This window comes from Typopeltis vanoorti, chromosome 15 (genome assembly GCF_054136105.1).
Source record: "Typopeltis vanoorti isolate ZY-2024b chromosome 15, IOZ_Tvanoo_1.0, whole genome shotgun sequence".
Classification (NCBI taxonomy): Eukaryota; Metazoa; Arthropoda; class Arachnida; order Uropygi; family Thelyphonidae; genus Typopeltis; species Typopeltis vanoorti.
In genome coordinates, this window is record NC_143563.1 from 52094571 (window position 1) to 52114869 (window position 20299).

Sequence of the window (20299 nt, forward strand, 5' to 3'; positions counted from 1 at the left end):
CCAAGCGAGGAAGACAAAAACAGAGAAACACTACAAGTTCCTGTGGACAAAGAATTCCCAGATATTTTTGAGAAAGAATGAAAACACTCGAGTATACATAATTACAAGTGAATCCGACTTACACAGCCTACCAATATAAAACACTAACTCTCTACATCCTTAAGAATAAGATTAGAACTCATTTAAAAACTATATAATGGAGAACTGAAACATAGGCGAACATATCCAGTCAGACAACATAAACTTCAAGGTCTTTGACTCTTTGAAGAAATGGTCAGACAACATTTCCACCAACACCAACTTCACAACCATACATACAAACATAAGAAATATAAAAAAACACTGGCTTACATTGATAACACAGCTCAATTATACCATGATAAACCTAGATGCGCTAATACTGACCGAAGTTGCAATAAACGACACAGAAATTTACGCATACAACATAAATAATTATCAGACCTACAACTTATGCAGACCAAACAAAAGAGGAGGAGGCATTGTGGCATTTATCAAAGAAAAATACAATGTGACAGAAAAACAAACTCACTTCGAACATGCAGAAACACTAATTTTGGAACTCACAAATAGCCACAATAATATCAAATACACAATAAACACAATATACAGACCTCCAGAACAATCCACTCAGTTTTCTTCACGAGTTAGAAACATGACTAAGCGGCATCGAACCGCGTACAACACACAGGCTCATCCTAATAGGAGACAATAACATAAATACTCTTGACCACGCTTCTTCAACAACTAACACATATCTTGATATACTAAGTCAGTACAACATAAACCCTACCATTAACTCCCCAACGAGAGAAGAAATACCAATCATGCATTGGTCATATCAATATACGGGCTCCCATCCATACATATACATCATCAGTAATTAACGTAAAAATTGCCGATCACTACTTTGTCTCAACTTCGTTTTATTACGTTTCCTATCCCCCCCCCCTCCCACCACCACAAAAGTCGACAAAACTCGATCATACTAAAGAGCATTGTCGATAACCAAGTAAAAAATACACACTGGAATTCCCTACTTAAAATAAACGATCCTGTAACATTATACGAGAATTTTCAACTAAAGTTCACAGAAATATACAAAAAAGCAACAAAACCTACACAAACGAGGCGACAAACAGACAAAATTCCATTCATAAATGACGACATACTAAATACTATTACTGAAAAAGAAAATCTATGCAAAAAAACTTAAAAAGTCACCCCGTAACACACATTTACAAACTTTATACAAAACCACAAGAAATAAACTAACAACAAAAATTCGTAGGGCAAAAAGACGCTACTACTTCCAAAAATTCATGGAATATAACGACAACATTAAGCAAACATGGGCTACACTCAACGAGTTAGTAACCCGAAAAACGAAAACTTCAGCACAAAATTTTATTGCAAAAACTTCAGTCAGGATACAAACCAAGAGGAACTAGCAGACTCATTCAACCATGCTTTCACAAACAACATCACACAACTCAAAAAAGACAAACTACCAACGATTAACAAAAACCTACCAGCACAACGTCAACACCAAACGATGTGTTTTCCATCCATAACAAAACAGGAACCGAAAGAAGCACTCCTAACACTAAAACCAAAGAGCACTCCAGGAATAGACAAAATAAGACTCACAGACCTCATAACACACTTTGAACAAATAAATCCAGTACTCTTGAAACTCGTGAACATAATATTCGACACAGGCATTATTCTACAACAACTAAAAGCTGCAGTAATTACGCCAATATACAAACACGGCAAAAGAAACGATACTCAGAACTACAGACCAATAGCTACACTACCAGTCATCTCAAAAATCCTATAAAAAATAACACACACCAGACTACAGAACTATTTACAGAAGTACAACATCATCTCACAAAACCAATACGGCTTTCAGAAAACAAAAATCACCATTACTTTACTAGAAGACATCGCCGACACAATAACAAAGCTTTCGACAAAAACAAGTACGCCGCCCTTACACTGCTGGACCTAACCAAAGCATTTGACACACTTGAACATGACATACTGCTCACCAAACTATACTCAATAGGTATAAGAGGAACACCGCATACATGATTCAAGAACTACCTCTCAAACAGAACAAAAGTAACAAAAATAGGTACATGTCACAGTCGGAGTATACAAGTAAAACACGGTGTACCTCAAGGTGCCATATTATCACCCACTCTATTCAACATATACATTAGCGATGTTCATAACATATCCATAAGAAGTCAAATATTTCAATTCCCAGATGACACTGCACTACTAGCAATCCACACAGACATTAACACAGCTCTCTGCAAAGCACAACAAGACCTAAACGAAATCACAACATACTTCCACCAAAACGCAATTCTAATCAACGACACCAAAACACAGATGCTGATAATACACAACCCAAGAATCATACGCCTCGCATCACTATCGATACATTGTCACACATACCGCGGCATTAACAACAAAAATACCTGCCAATGTTCCGAAATCAAACCTGTAACACACGCAAAATACCTCGGTCTGTATATAGGTTCCCAGCTAAAATGGACAAAACATATAGAATACCTACACACCAAACTCCGGATCATCGCAGCAAAACTCTTCCAAGTTAAAGACATTATTCCACCCAACATAAAAAAACTTCTATATCACGGTATCTGCGAATCCCTACTCAGATACGGAATAACAGTCTATACAAATACATCAAACAGTCACCTAACAAAATTAGAAACACTACACAGGAAAATCGTGTCAACAGTGATCTGGACACCTTACACGCAACAACCAATATCCGAGAAGCACATGGCGATACACAGAATTCTGAGCATTAAAAACCTGAAACACTACATGACATTAGCAAGGAATTACTTCAACATCATCTATCTAAACAACAGAGACATATATTGTATAACACGACCTACAATAACTCTCTACATCTCCACACACTTCAATAACTCATACGGTTCTTTTGTGAGATCACATCAGATGCCCACGCAACTCAACAACCTGCCAAGGAAGTTAAAACAGGTAGATAACTACAGAACATTAAAAAACGAATTCTGGAAAATATACCAACAAAGTTAAGAAACCATTAACACTAATATGCACATTACAAATCACTAGCATCCAATGCCTACATCCCATACATAAACAGTAGCAACAACTCAAATAGTGAAGGCTAAATCCCACTCTCTTCATAAAAGCTAACCCAAGCTTCGAAGTAGGTGGGATTAACTTGCCTCACTCATCTACAAGTAATCCTTATAAGCAAATGCAGAAATTTGTATGTATAATCATTCTTTCTCAAACTTAAAAAAATAATAATAAATAAATAAAATAAAAATAAAATAAAATAATAAAAAATTATACAAAAAATTCTGTATAATCTTCATTGTTAGTATTAGAAGAACATGTGTTGTAAATACATAATATAAAGGCAAAAAAGTATTATTAAAAATTTTAATTGAAATCCAATGTAGGAATTGCAGCATTTAGTGCTGAACTCTGTAAAATTATAAGATGCAATGTCACACAAGATGATTATTGTATGTATAAATATTTTAGCAATTTTTTAGCAATTCCGTGTAATCTTCATTGATAATATTAGAAGAACACGTGTTGTAAATATAGATGCAAAATAGTATTATTATCAAAATTTTAATTGAAATGCAATGTAGAAAATTAATCACATATGTAGCACTTAGTGCTGAAATTTGTAAAAATTACAAGATGGAATTTCACTAAAGACGGTTATTGTAATTGTATAAATATTTTAGAAATCAATAAAAATATTATTAAAAAAAATTATTTCCTGTACTGTTTCTATGCTTGATGCATGGAAACTACACACAGTACAAGCGAGAGGTCTCTCAATTTTGCATATTAATATCAGAAGCATCCGAAAACATTGGTTATTGTTACAGGCTTATCTGAGGAATTACACTGATATTATTGATATAATGATTCTAAGAGAAGTATCTATAACTAATGACGAAGCGACTGCTTTCCAAATTCCAAGCTTCCAACAACATAGATCATGACGTCAAACAAAAAGAGGGGGTGGAATGCTATTAATATTTATCAAACAAAAATTAATAGCAAAAGAAACGGCCTATCAGTTTGAGCATGCTGAAACCCTTTGCCTCGAAATCACTGATACCACCAATAGACAGCATCCCATAATAATACTAAATGCTATTTACAGGCCACCAAACCTAAACATGATAAAATTCTTGCACGAACTCAATTGCTGGCTTTCAAGCCAAGAAATATGCTCAACCGAATACCTATTGATAATTGGCGACATAAACATAAATATTGCAAACGAAAACCAGAACAACACTGTATAATACCTAGACACGCTATCCATGTATAATCTAATACCAACAATAACATCATGTAATAGGGAAGAAATATTCGGAATTACTATCACTGCCTCCTGTCTAGATCATATAAACATCCGAGCACCACCAAACAGTTACACTGCATCAGTCATAAAGTGCAAAGTAGCAGACCATTACATCACCGTTCTAAACCAGCATACCAAGACAATATCCATGCAATGTCCCACAGCAGAAAAGCTACAGAAAACAATAATAGACGAAGAAATAGTCAACCACGAAATAAGAAGAACAGACTGGGAACACCTGGCATCAGAATCAGCAGATATCTTATACAACAACATTAAACTCACACTGGAGGAAATATATAAGAAAGCTATAAAGAAAATCAGAATTCGTTCAAAAACAACACAAAATCCTTGGATAACACAAAACTTAATTCTAGAAATACACAGAAAGGACGCTTTATGGAAAGATTTAAAGCGATATCCAAATAACACAGCTTTAAAAACTGAATATAAGTTAACAAGGAATCGCCTTACAACACAAATCAGAAATGCAAAAAGAAGCTACTACAGAGACAAACTAACCTCCGCACAAACCAACATGAAACAAACCTGGCATCTGATCAATGAGATGCTAGATTTTGTTCCCAACACCACCGCCTCCGAAACCATAAAACACAGCCTCGTGAAAGACGCAAAACCTATCAAACAAAGCAAATGACTTTAACCAATACTTTGCAGACTCCATCCAAGAACTGCACACAAATATTCCTCCAATCACAAAACGAGACCCTCCACTTGGACCACAATCAAAACAGACATTATGGTTCCCAACCATAAAAGAAGCAGAGCTTCTCTCTGCAATACATCAAATCAAACCAAACAGAGGCCCGGGAATTGATGGTATCAGACCAAAAGATATAAAGCAACATGCAACTAGTTTAAGTCCTATCCTACTAAAATTAATAAATAAAATATTTAAAACAAGACAGATACCAAGTATGCTAAAGACCGCCATAATCACACCCATATACAAACAGGGAAAAGGAAATTTAATCAGCAATTACAGACCCATAGCAACATTACCAATTATCATTCAAATTATGGAGCCGATCATACTGAAGAAAATCACAGCATACACTGAGATCTTTCATGTTATCCCCAAAACACAATATGGTTTTCAGAAAAATAAGGGAAAAACATCTCTCTTGGAAGACTTTACAGACGTAGTTAATACCGCCTTAGACAAAAACAAAATTGCCATGGTAGTCGTTATTGATCTAACTAAAGTATTCGATACACTTACACAACAAACCTTGTTAGAAAAGCTGAGGCATGTTGGAATAGACGGGCCTCTTCACAGGTGTTTTACAAACTACCTCCAAAATAGAAAGCATATCACAGGTATCGGATCAAACCGAAGCAGAGAGCTACCAGTAACCTGTGGAGTACCACAGGGAGCTGTACTCTCCCAAACTCTATTCAACATTTACACGCACGATATTAATCAGCTACCACTCAAAGGTAAGATATTCCAATACGCAGACGATACAACAATAATATCCATCCATAATAACGCAAGCATAGCCCAAACAAATATGCAACATGACATAAATCTGATCATAGACTGGCTCACGAAAAACTTCATACACCTAAACTCAGATAAGACAAATTTGATGATATTCAGAAATTCACTGACTCGACCAGTTGATAACAAATATATAACCATCCAACATCCACTTTCCAACATAAAAAATACACAGAACAGCAAAACCACTACAATCACTCAGGTTGAAACAATACGATACCTTGGAATTTACCTCGATGCAGATATGAACTGGAATAGCCATATAAAACATCTACACAACAAACTCCGAACAATAAGTGGCAAACTCTACAGGTTAAAATACATAGTTCCCATACACCTAAAAACACCAATATACAAAGCACTATGCCAAAATATACTAAGATACGCTATAACAACGTATGCTTTCTGTGCACCCTACAAATTAAATAGATTAATGTCGCTACAGTACAAAATGATAAAACTGATCTTTTGGGAACAAAGAGAAAATCACGACCTTATAAACATTGCAATGTCAGAACACAAAATACTGACAGCAAAACATTTATGTCACTATGCAGCTTTGCTAAAACATTATTTCGATGCCAACTAGAGGATAGTCAGAAATACATACCGTATAACAAGACCTCAGACCACTAATTATATCACATATAAATACAATAATCACTACGGAAAGGCCACGTGAAACTTCTACATCCCAGACACGATAAACAAATTACCTTTTGAATACAGAAACCTTACAAACAACAACAGCCTGAAAAGAGCTCAAAGGACATAACAAGAAAAATGCACCGAAAATACCATACAAACTTAATGAAACACAATATATTCGTTCAGGCTTCCAGTTCAGCGACGCATCAATACATTCCAAGTTATTGTGTGTATGGGTGGGTGTGGGTGCGTGCGAATTTCTCAATCATAGATTTCGTAGCTTCCCAACACAGCAAAAAAAAAATAAATAAATAAATAAATAATAACCAACTGGTGTCATCCTCAGATAAGCTTACATATAAGGGTCGAGGATGAAAGCAGAGAAATTAGTTCTCATTCAAGATGCATCATATGTAAACCAATGTATGTAATATAAGTGTCATATGTAAACAAATATAAGTAATGTGTGTAATAACTGTAACAATATTATGCAATATAGAGTGATTATATCCATTGATATTGTATATATAGAGTGTAAAATTTCAAAGAAACATCTGTAATCATCATCATTATGAACATTGTAATAATATACATGGTAAACAGTTATTGTTATTATTATTATTTTTAAAAAATTTATGAACGAGAAAGTATTTGTTATACATACTTGTGTTCATATAATGTATGTAATTTATCTGAGAAATAATAAAATGTTAAAAAATATATATATTACAATCGGGCGCTTTAGCAGCAAGCACACTATTTAGATGCTCCCTTATTTTAAGTTGCAAAGTAGATTTTTTCTTGTGAATTAACATTTATAGTGTATCAGTGACACGTTATAAATTCAAGACGAACATATTGATGTAAAAACTGTATCTATTAAGTAATAAGTAAATTACAAGTATTCAACATTCGAAGTATACATTGGTCAACTATGCAAAAAGCGAAAAAAAAAAGGAAGTCGCCATATTAGAAATTACATGAAGATCTTCAAACAAGAAATATGAATCGCTATAAATGCCATAAAGACTTAACGGGGGAAGAAAACCACGTAGCATGTAGGAACTGCTAGAGAAACATGCATTTTCTATGTTCGGAATTGTCCGAGGCCACTTAGCAGCGAAAATCAAACACGAAGCATGACGAGTGGAAATATTCGCATTTTAGAAACAACAAAGGAATGTCGCCTTCAACCGCAGGCAGGAAGCAGCCAATGCAGAAAACAACTGCAGGCTGTAAAGAGCTATCATCATCAGCGAGAATTAAACATAAAGAAAACAACAACGGAAACCAAGGTCGAGCCAACTTTAAATGCATTACTTGAAAAAAGATCATAAAACCTAAAAGACTATTTAATCGATTTTTTGGACAACTATTTCAAAGATATACCATACAGATTATCGAAAAATTCAACCAATATGAGGAATTTATTAAATTTAATAATAACTCGGTATAAGATGTATTACAGACAGTTAGAGAAATTAAAAACTGCGTTAAAAAGCTAACGGAAAGACAGTATAATCTAATAAAAGAGACAACCGAACTACGACAAGAACTAAACTCTTTAAAGCAACAGTTCGAACTCTTAAACCAACAGTAGTACAAAAACGATCTCCTCATAGACGGTCTCCCAGAATTTGCTATGGAACATCTAAGAGACACTTTAATACAACTAAACTAAAAAATCGGTGCTCCCATTGAATCAAAAGATATCCAGTCAGTGCATCGATTACCACAAAAAAAGGGAAAGAGAAAATAATTCCCGTCCTCCTCCCGTAGTGGTGCGACTCACCAACAGCCCTACGAAAACTACACTTATAAAAGCTAGCAGGATTAAAAAACCAATAGTCAAGGATCTGGAGGGAGAAGGGAGACCACGACAATACCCAAATTTTGTCCGAATACTTAACGCAATATTACCAGAAAATATTCTACCAAACAAGGAAAGTAAAAACAGAAGCAAATTACCAGTTTATATGAATAAGAGATAGCAAAATATTCCTTAAAAAGACACAATATGCAAAACCAATCGAAATAAAATCCGTAGACCTCAACAGGCTGCTGCATTAAAAGGAATAATGACAACTTGTAAAGAAGGAGCAGTACACCAACCTACATGAATGCAGACCATCAAGCAGACGTAATCACCCCGGAACATGATAATTGTCACATTCTGAAATCAATAACAGAATGGAACAAGTGACTATCCCCAAAAAAAGGACTATCCACATCAACATTAGAAGCATTTAAAATACTGGCTGACCCTGCAAGCTTATCTGAAGGAAGACATAGACAACGTTGACATTTTAATACTGACTGAAGTGTCTACGACCAATGAAGAGGCATCCACCTACCAAATGCCACACTTCTAACAACACAAACACTGCATACAAACAAAACGAGGAGGTGGTAGAATCATATTTACCAAACATAAACTAGAAGAAGTAACAGAAATAAACTATAAATCAGAATACGCAAAAAACATATGCATCGAAATTAAAAACATCAAACAAGAAAAAAAAACTCCTTGATATTAAATGCAATATACAGACCACTCAACTTAATTAAGCACCACAAAATTTCTAGATGTACTAAACAAATGGCTTTCAGTTACGGTAGAAGGAGCCTCAGAATACTTGATAATAATAGGAGACATTAATATAAACATTAGGAAAATAAATAACAACACAGAACAATACCTGGACCTCTTATCAGCATATAACATAATCCCATCCATACAGTCGTACACACGAGAAGAGATAGTTGGAAATGCGACAAACTCATCCTGCATCTACCATATAAATATACGGGCCTCTCCAAACTGCCACACAGTAGCCGTCATAACATGCAAATTGGGAGACCATTATTTCACAGCATTACAGTTGCACACTGAACCAGAACCCATAAAATTCACTGAGACTAGAAAACAGTATTATAACATTCTAAACGAAACAATAGTAAACGATGAAATCAGAAAAACAGACTAGATGCAAATAGCATCTTTAGACTCTGCTGAAGCTGTATATAATAATCATAATCTTGCATTTAATAAAATATATAACAAAGCATTAAGAAAAATAAAATATGCTCCCATACGTAACAGAATCCAAGGATAACAGACATACAAAGAAAAGTTTCCCAATTGAAACAACTTAAGAAGTCACCAAACAATAACGCTTTACAAGCTGAATACAAAAGAAAACGAAATCTCCTAACAACACAGATTAGAACGGCAAAAAGAAACTACTACAGCAACAAATTAACAGAACGACATAAAAGAAACCTGGCACCTGATTTATGAAATGCTGGACAATATACACAGAACCACTGCCTGAGAAACAATAAAACACAGCTTTGCTTGCGACACCAAATCCCTCAAACATGCGTGAAACACTAAACACTGCATTAATCACACCCAGCGCTGGGGCCTAGTATTTTTCTTGTGTGTGCGATTAATGTTCGGCGCCTTTCCAAAAAGGTTTTTTTTTTTAATAAAGTGTGAATAAAACGAACAGGAAATGAAAAACAAATGAAAACCGCTTTGTAGTAGAATGTTACCTACGGATTAGTCCTGCTGACAGATTTTTTTACACGGAACTCAACAATTAATCATAAGTTGATTTATGATACATCAAAAAATAAAGATGAACCATTTTAGACATATTTTCGTAAATTTTAATCAAAAGTTACAGTGATATAATCGGGTCCAGGATACAATTTCAGAATTTATTTGTTCGTTTCCGGGAAGGTCTGAAGATGCCCAAACGGAAGACGACGTACATTCATAATTATATGTACCAATCTGTACCATTCGTTGTTCGTTTAAACTCTTATCTCATATTTTTTGACATCTTTTAGGCGTCTTTTCTTCTGCAACGCCTGTGTATATTGCACACTTCGCACACTCCACCAGCCGGGCCTGATCACACCCATACACAAACATGGAAAAAGAAACATTATCACTAATTACAGACCCATGGCCTCGTTTTCTGTAATCAGCCAAATCATGGAGCGGATTGTTCATTGCAAGCTCTCAACATACGTTGAAAATTTTCAAATCCTACACAAAACACAATATGGCTTACAAAAAATAAAGGAACAGCAACACTCCTGGAAGATTTCAAAGATCTAATAAACGCTGCATTGGATAAAAACAGAATAACATTAGTGGTATTCATTGACCTAACAAAAGCGTTTGACACACTAACACACAAAACCTTGTTAACGAAACTAACCCATATCGGAATTGGAGGTCGTCTACACCAGTGGTTTAAAGCATACACGAAAAACAGAACGCACACCACACGTATAGGATCAGCATACAGCAAAGAGGTACAAGTAACCTGTGGAGTACCACAAGGAGCTGTCCTATCTCCCATTCTATTTAACATGTACACAAGCGACATAAGCTAACTCCCCATAAAAAGTAAAATCTTCCAGTTCGCAGACGACACGGCAATAGTACCCATTCACAACAACGCAAATATCGCTTACACAAATATACAACACGACATCAATCAAATCACTAACTGGTTAAACGAAAACGGCATATATATAAACCCTGATAAAACAAAGCTAATGATATTCAAAAACCCGCAAACCCTACTCATAGAAATTAAATACCTCACTGTCCGACATTCACCCTCCTATACACAAAGCGCTGAAACTAAAACCACAACCATCAAACAGGTGAACACAACACTCTATCTCGGACTTTACATGGATTCTGATCAAAGATGGAATAGCCATATAAACTATCTACACACCAAGCTTAGGATAATAGCAAGCAAACTATACAGATTAAAAGTCATTGCCCCAACCCACATAAAAATACTAATCTATAAAGCATTATATGAAAACATTTTAAGATATGCAATCACATCATACGCATTCTGCGCAGACTACAGACTTAACAGGCTACAATGGTTGCAAGATAAAATGGTAAAACTGATATTCTGGGAACAACTCACACTAATGCAGGCAGCATGGATGGAACACAAAATATTTAAGGTGAAGCACTTATGCCACAACACAGTCATGTTAAAACATTACTAAAGCCCAACCTATAGAGTAACCAGAACAACATATCAGATAACAAGACCACAGTCAACAAACTACATAACATATAAGTACAACAATCACTACCGCAAAGCCACCCGAATCTACGTACCTGACATGAAAAACAAACTGACGTTCGACGACAGAAACCTAGGGTCATACAGAGAGCTGAAACATGCGCTATATAAATATTATAGAGAGAATGAAAATGAGAAAAATTCCTCTTACTCTCTCTCTCTCTCTCTCTCGCTCGCTCTCTCTCTCTCTCTCTCTCTCTCTCTCTCTCTCTCTCTCTCTCTCTCTCTCTCACACACACACACAACCTATGACAAACCCTCTCAAAAAAACACCACTACAAGGACACAAACAAACACATCACGTTCAAATCCAACCCTACTTGCAAAAAAAAAAAAAAGTTAAACCGTGTAATAGTAGGTGAAGTCTTCTAAGCTTGTACCAACAAACAATAAAATCAATACTTAGTTTGCGACCGGTATAGAAACATAACCACGAAACCACCGCCTCTATTGTCTTCCTCAGATAAGCTCTGTAAAGCTTCGATGAAGAAATCAGAAAAGCCTCCGAAAGAAATACAAAAAAAATCTGTATAAACTTCATTGATAATATTAGAAGAACATGTGTTGTAAATAGATAAAACAGAGGCAAAAAAGTATCATTAAAAATTTTAATTGAAATCCAATGTAAAAAATACTGTACTTAGTGCTGAATTCTGTAAAATACTAAGTTTCAATATCCCTCAAGATGTTTATCGTATGTGTAAATATTTTAGCAATCAATAAATTATTATTATAAAAAAATATTATTATTATTATTATTATTATTATTATTACTATTTATTCACATAATTGATACACAGTCAAAACAAGATATTATTTAAACAACAACTCGACTGGTGATACAGAACAATTCAGATTCTAACCAAGAATCGAAGAATAGTCCATCAGGTAGCGTCATAAAATATGGACCATTCCAAGTAATGCTGTTTTTTGTATGTCATATGAGGTCACTTCGTTGAGGTTTAATTGCTTTAAATAGTTGGATACCTTCTTTGAAATTGCGCCAAGTGCACTGATAACTATTGGGATAACTATAGTGTTTTTAAGCCGCAGCCTGCCAACTTCGGTTGCCAGATGTCGATATTTAGTAATTTTTTCCAGTTCTTTGCTGTTAATGTTGTTATCACTAGGTACTGCGACATCACTAATCCAAACCTGTCGATGTTCGATAATTGTGATGTCAGGTCTATTGTGTTCCAAATGCCGATCAGTTTGTATTCTAAAGTCCCAGAGAATTTTTGCTGTTTCGTTTTCCAATACTGTCTCTATTTTATGCTGCCACCAGTTATCAGAAGCAGGAAAACCATATTTTTTGCATACATGAAAATGAATTATTTTGGCCACTTGATCATGGCGGTATTTGTAGTCAATTTCATCTATCTTGCTGCAGGCACTGATTAGATGTTCTACAGTCTCATCTTTCTGATCGCTGTTATTATTGATATTCAAAATTTTTGATTTCATTGCATTCATTTGTAATGGCTGTTCTTGAGCTGCTAGAATAAATCCTTCTGTTTCTTTTTTAATATATCTATATTGTAGATATTGCCACGTGTTGTTCAAGTCAATTTTGCCCTCAGTATCTCTAAGAAATTGGCGATGCAAAGGTTTATTTTTCCAGCGCACATATTGGTTATTTTGCTATTTCTTTTTGTAATCGCATTTGTTTCTTGTTGCTTTCAGAAGACCCTGTTGTGTAACTGCTTGAAGCATTTGCTCAGAGCTATTGTTGATGTAACATTTGAAACTAATTTCTTTCTCCACACTCTGTCTTACTTGCAGCAGACCCCATCCGCCTATTCTCCTTGGTAGGTACAACCGGTCAACATCACTTTGTGGATGTAATGAATGATGCATAGTCATTATTTTTCTAGTTTGGCGGTCCAATTTGTCCAGGTCTTCTTTAGTCCAATCTATTATGCCAGCTTTGTATCGGATCACTGGTATAGCCCAAGAATTTATTGCTCTAATTGTGTTTAATCCATTTAGTTTAGTTTTCAGAATATTTCTAACTCTTTTGATGTATTCTGATGCTGCCTGTTGTTTAACTTTCGAGTGGAGAATATCACTGGCTTCTAATATTCCTAGATATTTATAGCCTTCCTCAGCTGAAATTGCTTTTATATATTTCTTTTGAACAAACTTAAAATTTCTAGTGTCATTAATTTTTCCTCGTTTAGTAGATAAAATTATGCATTTATCTAAACGAAATTCTATTTTGATGTCCTGACTGAAAATATGAATTGTGTTCAGTAAAGAGTATTTGCTGGGCCGATTTTCCATATAGCTTCAAGTCATCCATATACAACAGATGGGAAATTTTAATATTACACTTAGAAATTTCATATCCAAGTTTTGTTTTCTTCAGAATCATAGACAAAGGTATCAAAGAAATATTGAAGGGCAATGGTGACAAGAAATCACCTTGGAAAATTCCACGTTGAATGCTGATATCTCCGAATCGTTCATTATTCACTATTAATGTTGTTTTCCATGATTTCCTAGCAGTAGCCAGAAACGAATATATGTTTTTCTTAATTCCAAATAGTTTTAGTGATTTTAGGATCCACAAGTGTGGAAGGGAATCAAATGCTTTCTTATAGTCTATCTGTGCCATGTTTAAGTTAGTTTTTCGTCTTTTTGAATTTCTGATATTTATTTTATTAATAACGATCTGGTCTTTTGTTCCTCTGGATTTTTGAAAATTTCCATTTTCTTTAATCAGATAAATCTGATTATCTGATAAGTAATGTTATGTGGTTTTGCTATGATTGCAGCGAACAGCTTGAGCATAGTTGGTAGACATGTTATTGGGAGATAGTCACTTGGGTCTACACCCTTATCCTTATCTTTCATGAAAAGAAAAGTGCGACCAGGTATCATCTAGTCTTCCACTGAGCCTGACGGCAACAAATAATTAAATTGTTCTCTCATTCGATCGTGTAGACTGGTTAGATGTTTTAACCAAAATCCATGTAGTTCGTCTTTGCAGGGTGCACTTCAGTTTTTTAATTTTCTAGCTTGTGTGCTGACCATTTCTTTAGTGATAATGACATTTTGCATTTATTTTTGTGTCATTTATGATTCTATTTCCTTAATCCATGAGGCAACTTTATTCTATTCAATAAAATTATCCCAGATTGACTTCCAAAATGTAGGAAGAAATCAATCTCTTGGAGTACAGTTCCACCATTGTGGTGGAACTGCACTCCAAGAGATTGATGAGGCCAGGGACTAGGGAGTGTTGGTGGATAGGGAGAGGACGTTTAGGGGGCACATTGCAAAAGTTGCTAAATCAGCTCATCAACTCACTTGGTTGTTGAAAAATACCTTGACGAGCAGAGACAAGCAAGTTATTGCACCTCTGTACCGAGCCCTGATAAGACCTCATCTCGACTACTGTGCCCAGATTTGGTCACCTCGGTTCCTTCTTGATGGGGAGGAGGTGGAGAGGATCCAGAGGCGAGTGACCAAGATGATAGCAGGTCTATGAAATGAACTATATGAGAACAGGTTGAAGATTTGTGGGTTGCAGAAACTAGTTGATAGGCGGAAAAGGGGAGATATGATTGAGACATTCAAATTGCTAAAAGGATTCTATAGGATTAATTCAGAGGATATTTTTGAGATCATGACTGGTGGTGGGAGAACTAGGGGACACCTATGGAAGCTGGGCAAAAGTGTGGTTAGCAGGGGTGTTAGAGCTGGGTTCTTTACTTTTAGAGTGGTAAATGAGTGGAATAAGCTGCCAGAGTCTGTTGTGGGTGCTATGACAGTGAATGAGTTCAAGGCAAGGTATGACAGATACTGTGAGAATGTCGAATAGTTGTGTGGACATGATGTTTAGGGCCTCCCTCGATGAGTCTAAGGACTCCCTGGAGTAGCCCAAAATAACAACAACAACAATAATAATAATAATAATAATAATAATAATAATAATAATAATAATAATAAAATTTGAGTGTTTCTTCTTTTCCTGGTGAATGATGGTTTGCATTTGTATTTCTCTGAAGAGACTGAAAGAACTGACGTTGGTTCTGTTGAAATTGCACATTTTGTACATATTGGTTTATTCTTGCTTCATATCTTTTAATTTTCTGTGCAGTCACTATAATTACTAGCTCTTCAGTAAATTCAGCAATTGGCCAAATCATATGTGTAATCAATTTGTTTTCGGTGTTATAATCTTTCAGCCGTCCTTCTTTAAAACTCTTTTACATGCTCAAATCAGCTCAAAGTTTGTTGACTTTTCGTTCCAACCGGATTTTCCATTGTGCAGATTGTTTCATCCTTGGCTTTTGCTCATGCGGTTTGCAACCAAGTTTGCAACCCACTGGTATCTTTCCTTTTCCCTGATATTGCTTCTCATATATCTAATATGGTGATTTCAACATAAATTATATGTTATTATTATTATCATCAGTGGTGAGCTCGTAGCATGAAATCGTGGGGGTGCTGCAACTGTCGAAATATACATACACAATGTACATATATATATATGTGTGTACATATACATAGTACAATGTATAAGTGTTTGGATAAAATATCAAAATTATGGTAAACATTTTAAAAAAAATTAAACGTGAAAAATAATTGCAAAAAATAAAAAATTAAATTTAAATTTAAAAATTCAAATTTAAATTTAAAAAAATAAAAATAAATAAAATTGTTTATTATAGATAAAATTATACAGTTTAGTATAATTCAAAATTACGTAAAACTAAAATCCATTGTCATAACCCTAATAATGTTCTAAAATAAAAACTCTAACAAATGTTATGTCTTTAATTGTAATGCCCAAATATTTAAAGAGACGGCGTAAACACGATAAGCACAACGAACACTCTACTACTGGCGCAAACTGCATATAAACATCAGTTGAAGTGCGCGAAGGACAGTGCTGCATTACTCTAATAGCTCGCATCTCACCATGACGTGCATATGTTTGCGCGCATAGCAATGTGACACTGTGGTAAACACAGTGCTACAAGATGGATTTTTATTATTTTTTATACAAAATAAGTGAATTGTATAGGATTGTTGACGATAAAATTATTAATTTATTTATGTTTGCTTGTAATATTTAATTTTATTATCAACAATCCTATACAATTCTCTTATTTTGTATAAAAAATAATAAAAATCCATCTTGTAGTGCTGTGTAACTGCAGCACTCCCAGTTTTTCTTGATACATAAATATATTTATTCATTTATTTATGTTTGCTTGTATTATTTAAATATATTTATGTAACAAGAAAAATTGGGAGTGCTGCAGTTCCGCATTGCCTATACACGAGTGGTCCCTGATTATTATTATTATTCCTTTCCGAATATTTAAAGCAATACGTTGCGTGAGGCAAACCTGTCAGATGCCTTTACGATATTCAGAAAATCAATGCATTTTGCTCATCAATCACTCTTATTATTTTATTAAGAAAAGAAACCGGACATTTTGCTAAAAAAGAATGAGCGCCCTTGATAAATCCATGCTTACCTGTACAGATAATATTACCATCATCATACCAAGACTGTATACGAGCCCTGACCAGTTTCTTCAAACGTTTAATCACTACATTGTCTATGTAACAAACTGGTTTATGATTTGATACCTGCATTCTACTATTCCTCTTATGCAAAGTCATTTTTTTATAAACTTTTGTTTCTGCTCCTTAGGGATTTCCAGTTTCTAAGGCTTTCGTTAAAATAATAATAATTATTATATTTTTTCCAGTATCAATATCATAGCCAATTTTTATATTGTCTATATACATATGCACAATTAACAATAATAATAATAATAATTGTTTCTTTTGTTTCTTTGGGAGGCATTTCTGATTTCTTCCTCGAAGCTTTGAAGAGCTTATCTGAGGAGCATAATAGATGGCGGAGGTTATGTTTCTATACCGGTCGCAAGCCACGTTTTGATTTTACTGTTTGTAGGTACGTACTTGGAAAACTTCAACTGCTATTACACAATTTAACTTTTTTTTGGAGGATTGGATTTGGACATGGTGTGTTTGTTTGTGTTCTTGTATTGGTGTTTTTGAGAGGGGTTTGTCATACGGGGGTGTGTGTGTGTGCGCGTGCGTTCGTGTGCATGAGAGAGGGGAGGAACAGGAATTTCTTTCATTTTCATTCTCGCTATAATATATATATAGTGCCTGTTTCAGCTCTCACTATGTCCCTAGGGTTCTGTTGTCGAACGGCAGTTTGTTTATCATGTCAGGTACGTAGAAGTTTCGGATGGCTCTGCTGCAGTGATTGTTGTACTTATATGTTATGTAGTTTGTTAACTGTGCTCTTGTTATCTGATATGTTGTTCTGGTAAGTCTATATGTTGGACCGTAGTAATGTTTTAACATGATTTAACATAATAATAATAAACAAGTCAGTCTCCCTGCCACTTCCTTAGAAAGTTCCCTTAAAACGTGGTCAATCTCATCCAATCCTACCACCTTGCTGATATCCAAACGTATGCTACATTCGACTTTTCCTCTATTCCCAACTCTTCGGTTGTATTCGTTAGAATTCTGGACGGGTCAAATGCCTTTATCTTTGCAGAAAGTCGTCAGTGGTGGATGAGAAGTATAAAGTGAGGTATATAAAAATCTAAATTTATTTACTTCGCACTGCCAGCATAAAAACTGTATATGTTGTAAATACGGTGCATTTATTTACTGAAAATATGAATATGTATAATTTTGAATTAAATATGTTGTGCTTACTATACACTTGTCTTTGTTTGAAGCACCTGCACAGACCATCTTATTCGTTACCCAGCCCGGGTACATGTTGCTACATGTATTGTGGTCCACAATGTTCAGTATTACACGTAGAAGAACCTCACTTCGTGCTGCAGCTGTTTTAAAAATATATAGAAGATAAATATGAAATACATGTAAATAAAGAATGGAAGTAGTAATAATAATAATTACTCTCCTATATTAGTAGTAAATAATGATTTTAGCATGATCCACAAGCACTGACAATTCTTTGAATTCATAGAACTAAGATAAAACAAATTACATATTTGTTTTATCTTCGTTCTATATATTCATATAATATATAGAACAAACTCTTGATGGCACAATTCATATAAATACTGCATTTGCACATGTTGGTATTTCACATTGTGGTTTTGTATCGCTTCATATATTTTCCTTCAGAATGCATAATTAACTCCAAATCAGATAAAAATGACTCACTCTCAGATATTTTCACAAAGGGCATAATTATTACTGCTAACGGCTTTGAATGAGATCTGTTTATTTTTTTCTTAATGACAAAGGAAATTTAGTGGAATCCAGGTCATTTAATTGTTAAAAGAACCCAATCTTCAATTAGTGTTGTTTAATTCATAATTCATTTCTTTTTATAATCCGCTTACAACTTTTTACTCCCTACAGGGATGAAGCAAGGCTGTTTTAGTTCTATCTAAATTTTGGAGACTGAGAGGGCAGTTTAATCTCCACCGTCAATCAGAGGTAGCCTGCCCAAAACCATCACTAATTATAAATAACATCCCCTGAAGAGAGGTGCCGTCATCTTGTGGTCCCTAACAGTAAGTTAGAATATTAATGTCTGAAGCAGTGCGGGTTCTATGTTCGATTTTCTTGAGTTTAATTTACGGAAGGAAAAAGCAACTACCTGTGCTAGAATTCTTTCTTCGACCGAAAACTGGTCATTATTATTATTATTAGACTTCCAGAAAGTCGACAACTCATCAAGGGAGGACATAGCCACCCACACCAGCTTCTCGTAGACTACTTCACGCTAGATGCACTCATTAATTCAAAGGCAATTTGTTCCACTAGCTCACAGTTCAGTGAGAGAATCTATTTCTCATCCTCTTTCTTTACTACAAAGAAACTTTACTTCCACGCATTTCCCCCGTGTTCAATCCCCAGTCTATCGTATAATCATCATCAACTGTTATCCCTAACATACTCTCAAGAGTTTATGGACCTTTATCATATCAACTCTCTTTCTCCTGTCTACAAGAATATACACTCTATCTACGCTCAATCTATTGTAAACTACGTTTCATAACCCCAATTTCACCTTGTAACTCTTATTTGCAGCCTTTCCACATTTTTATCCCTTCGGAACAAGGAGACCAAATCTCTGCAAAAATAGTCCACGTGGCCATATCAAGGTCCGTGTAAAGAGGCAAAATGATTTCCATATCCTTACACGCCAATGTTCGTTTCTATATTGCAGTTATCCTCTGAATTGTATTTCCATTTGCAATTTGACCCCGAAGTGAAAATTCATGTCTAGCCTCGTTCATTTATTCCAAGCAAAATCCCACCAATATAACATGCTGTTGGATATTGCGTCACGTCAAAGTGCATAATTTACACTTATAACATTGAATTGATAACCATTATCGTTTGCCAAGCTTCAAGCTTATTCAAATCGCCTTGTAAATGCTGAATATCAGTAGCATTTCTGATTGCCCTGCTTATCTATGCATCTGTAAACAATTGAAGATCTCTTCTCAGGAGCTTTCAAATATTATAAATATACAGATTAAACAA

The 20299-nt window shown here is 34.9% G+C and overlaps 1 protein-coding gene across 1 annotated transcript in view; it reads right to left on the reverse strand.

Annotated features, from left to right (window-relative positions):
* Window positions 1–20299, reverse strand: part of LOC150098756 (transmembrane protease serine 9-like) — a 197288-nt gene that overhangs the window by 115243 nt on the left and 61746 nt on the right. Inside the window, exon 11 of the mRNA XM_090405745.1 lies at window positions 18485–18618. Within this exon, the coding sequence (XP_090261871.1) occupies window positions 18485–18618 (134 nt within the window). The remainder of the gene's footprint in view (window positions 1–18484; window positions 18619–20299) is intronic.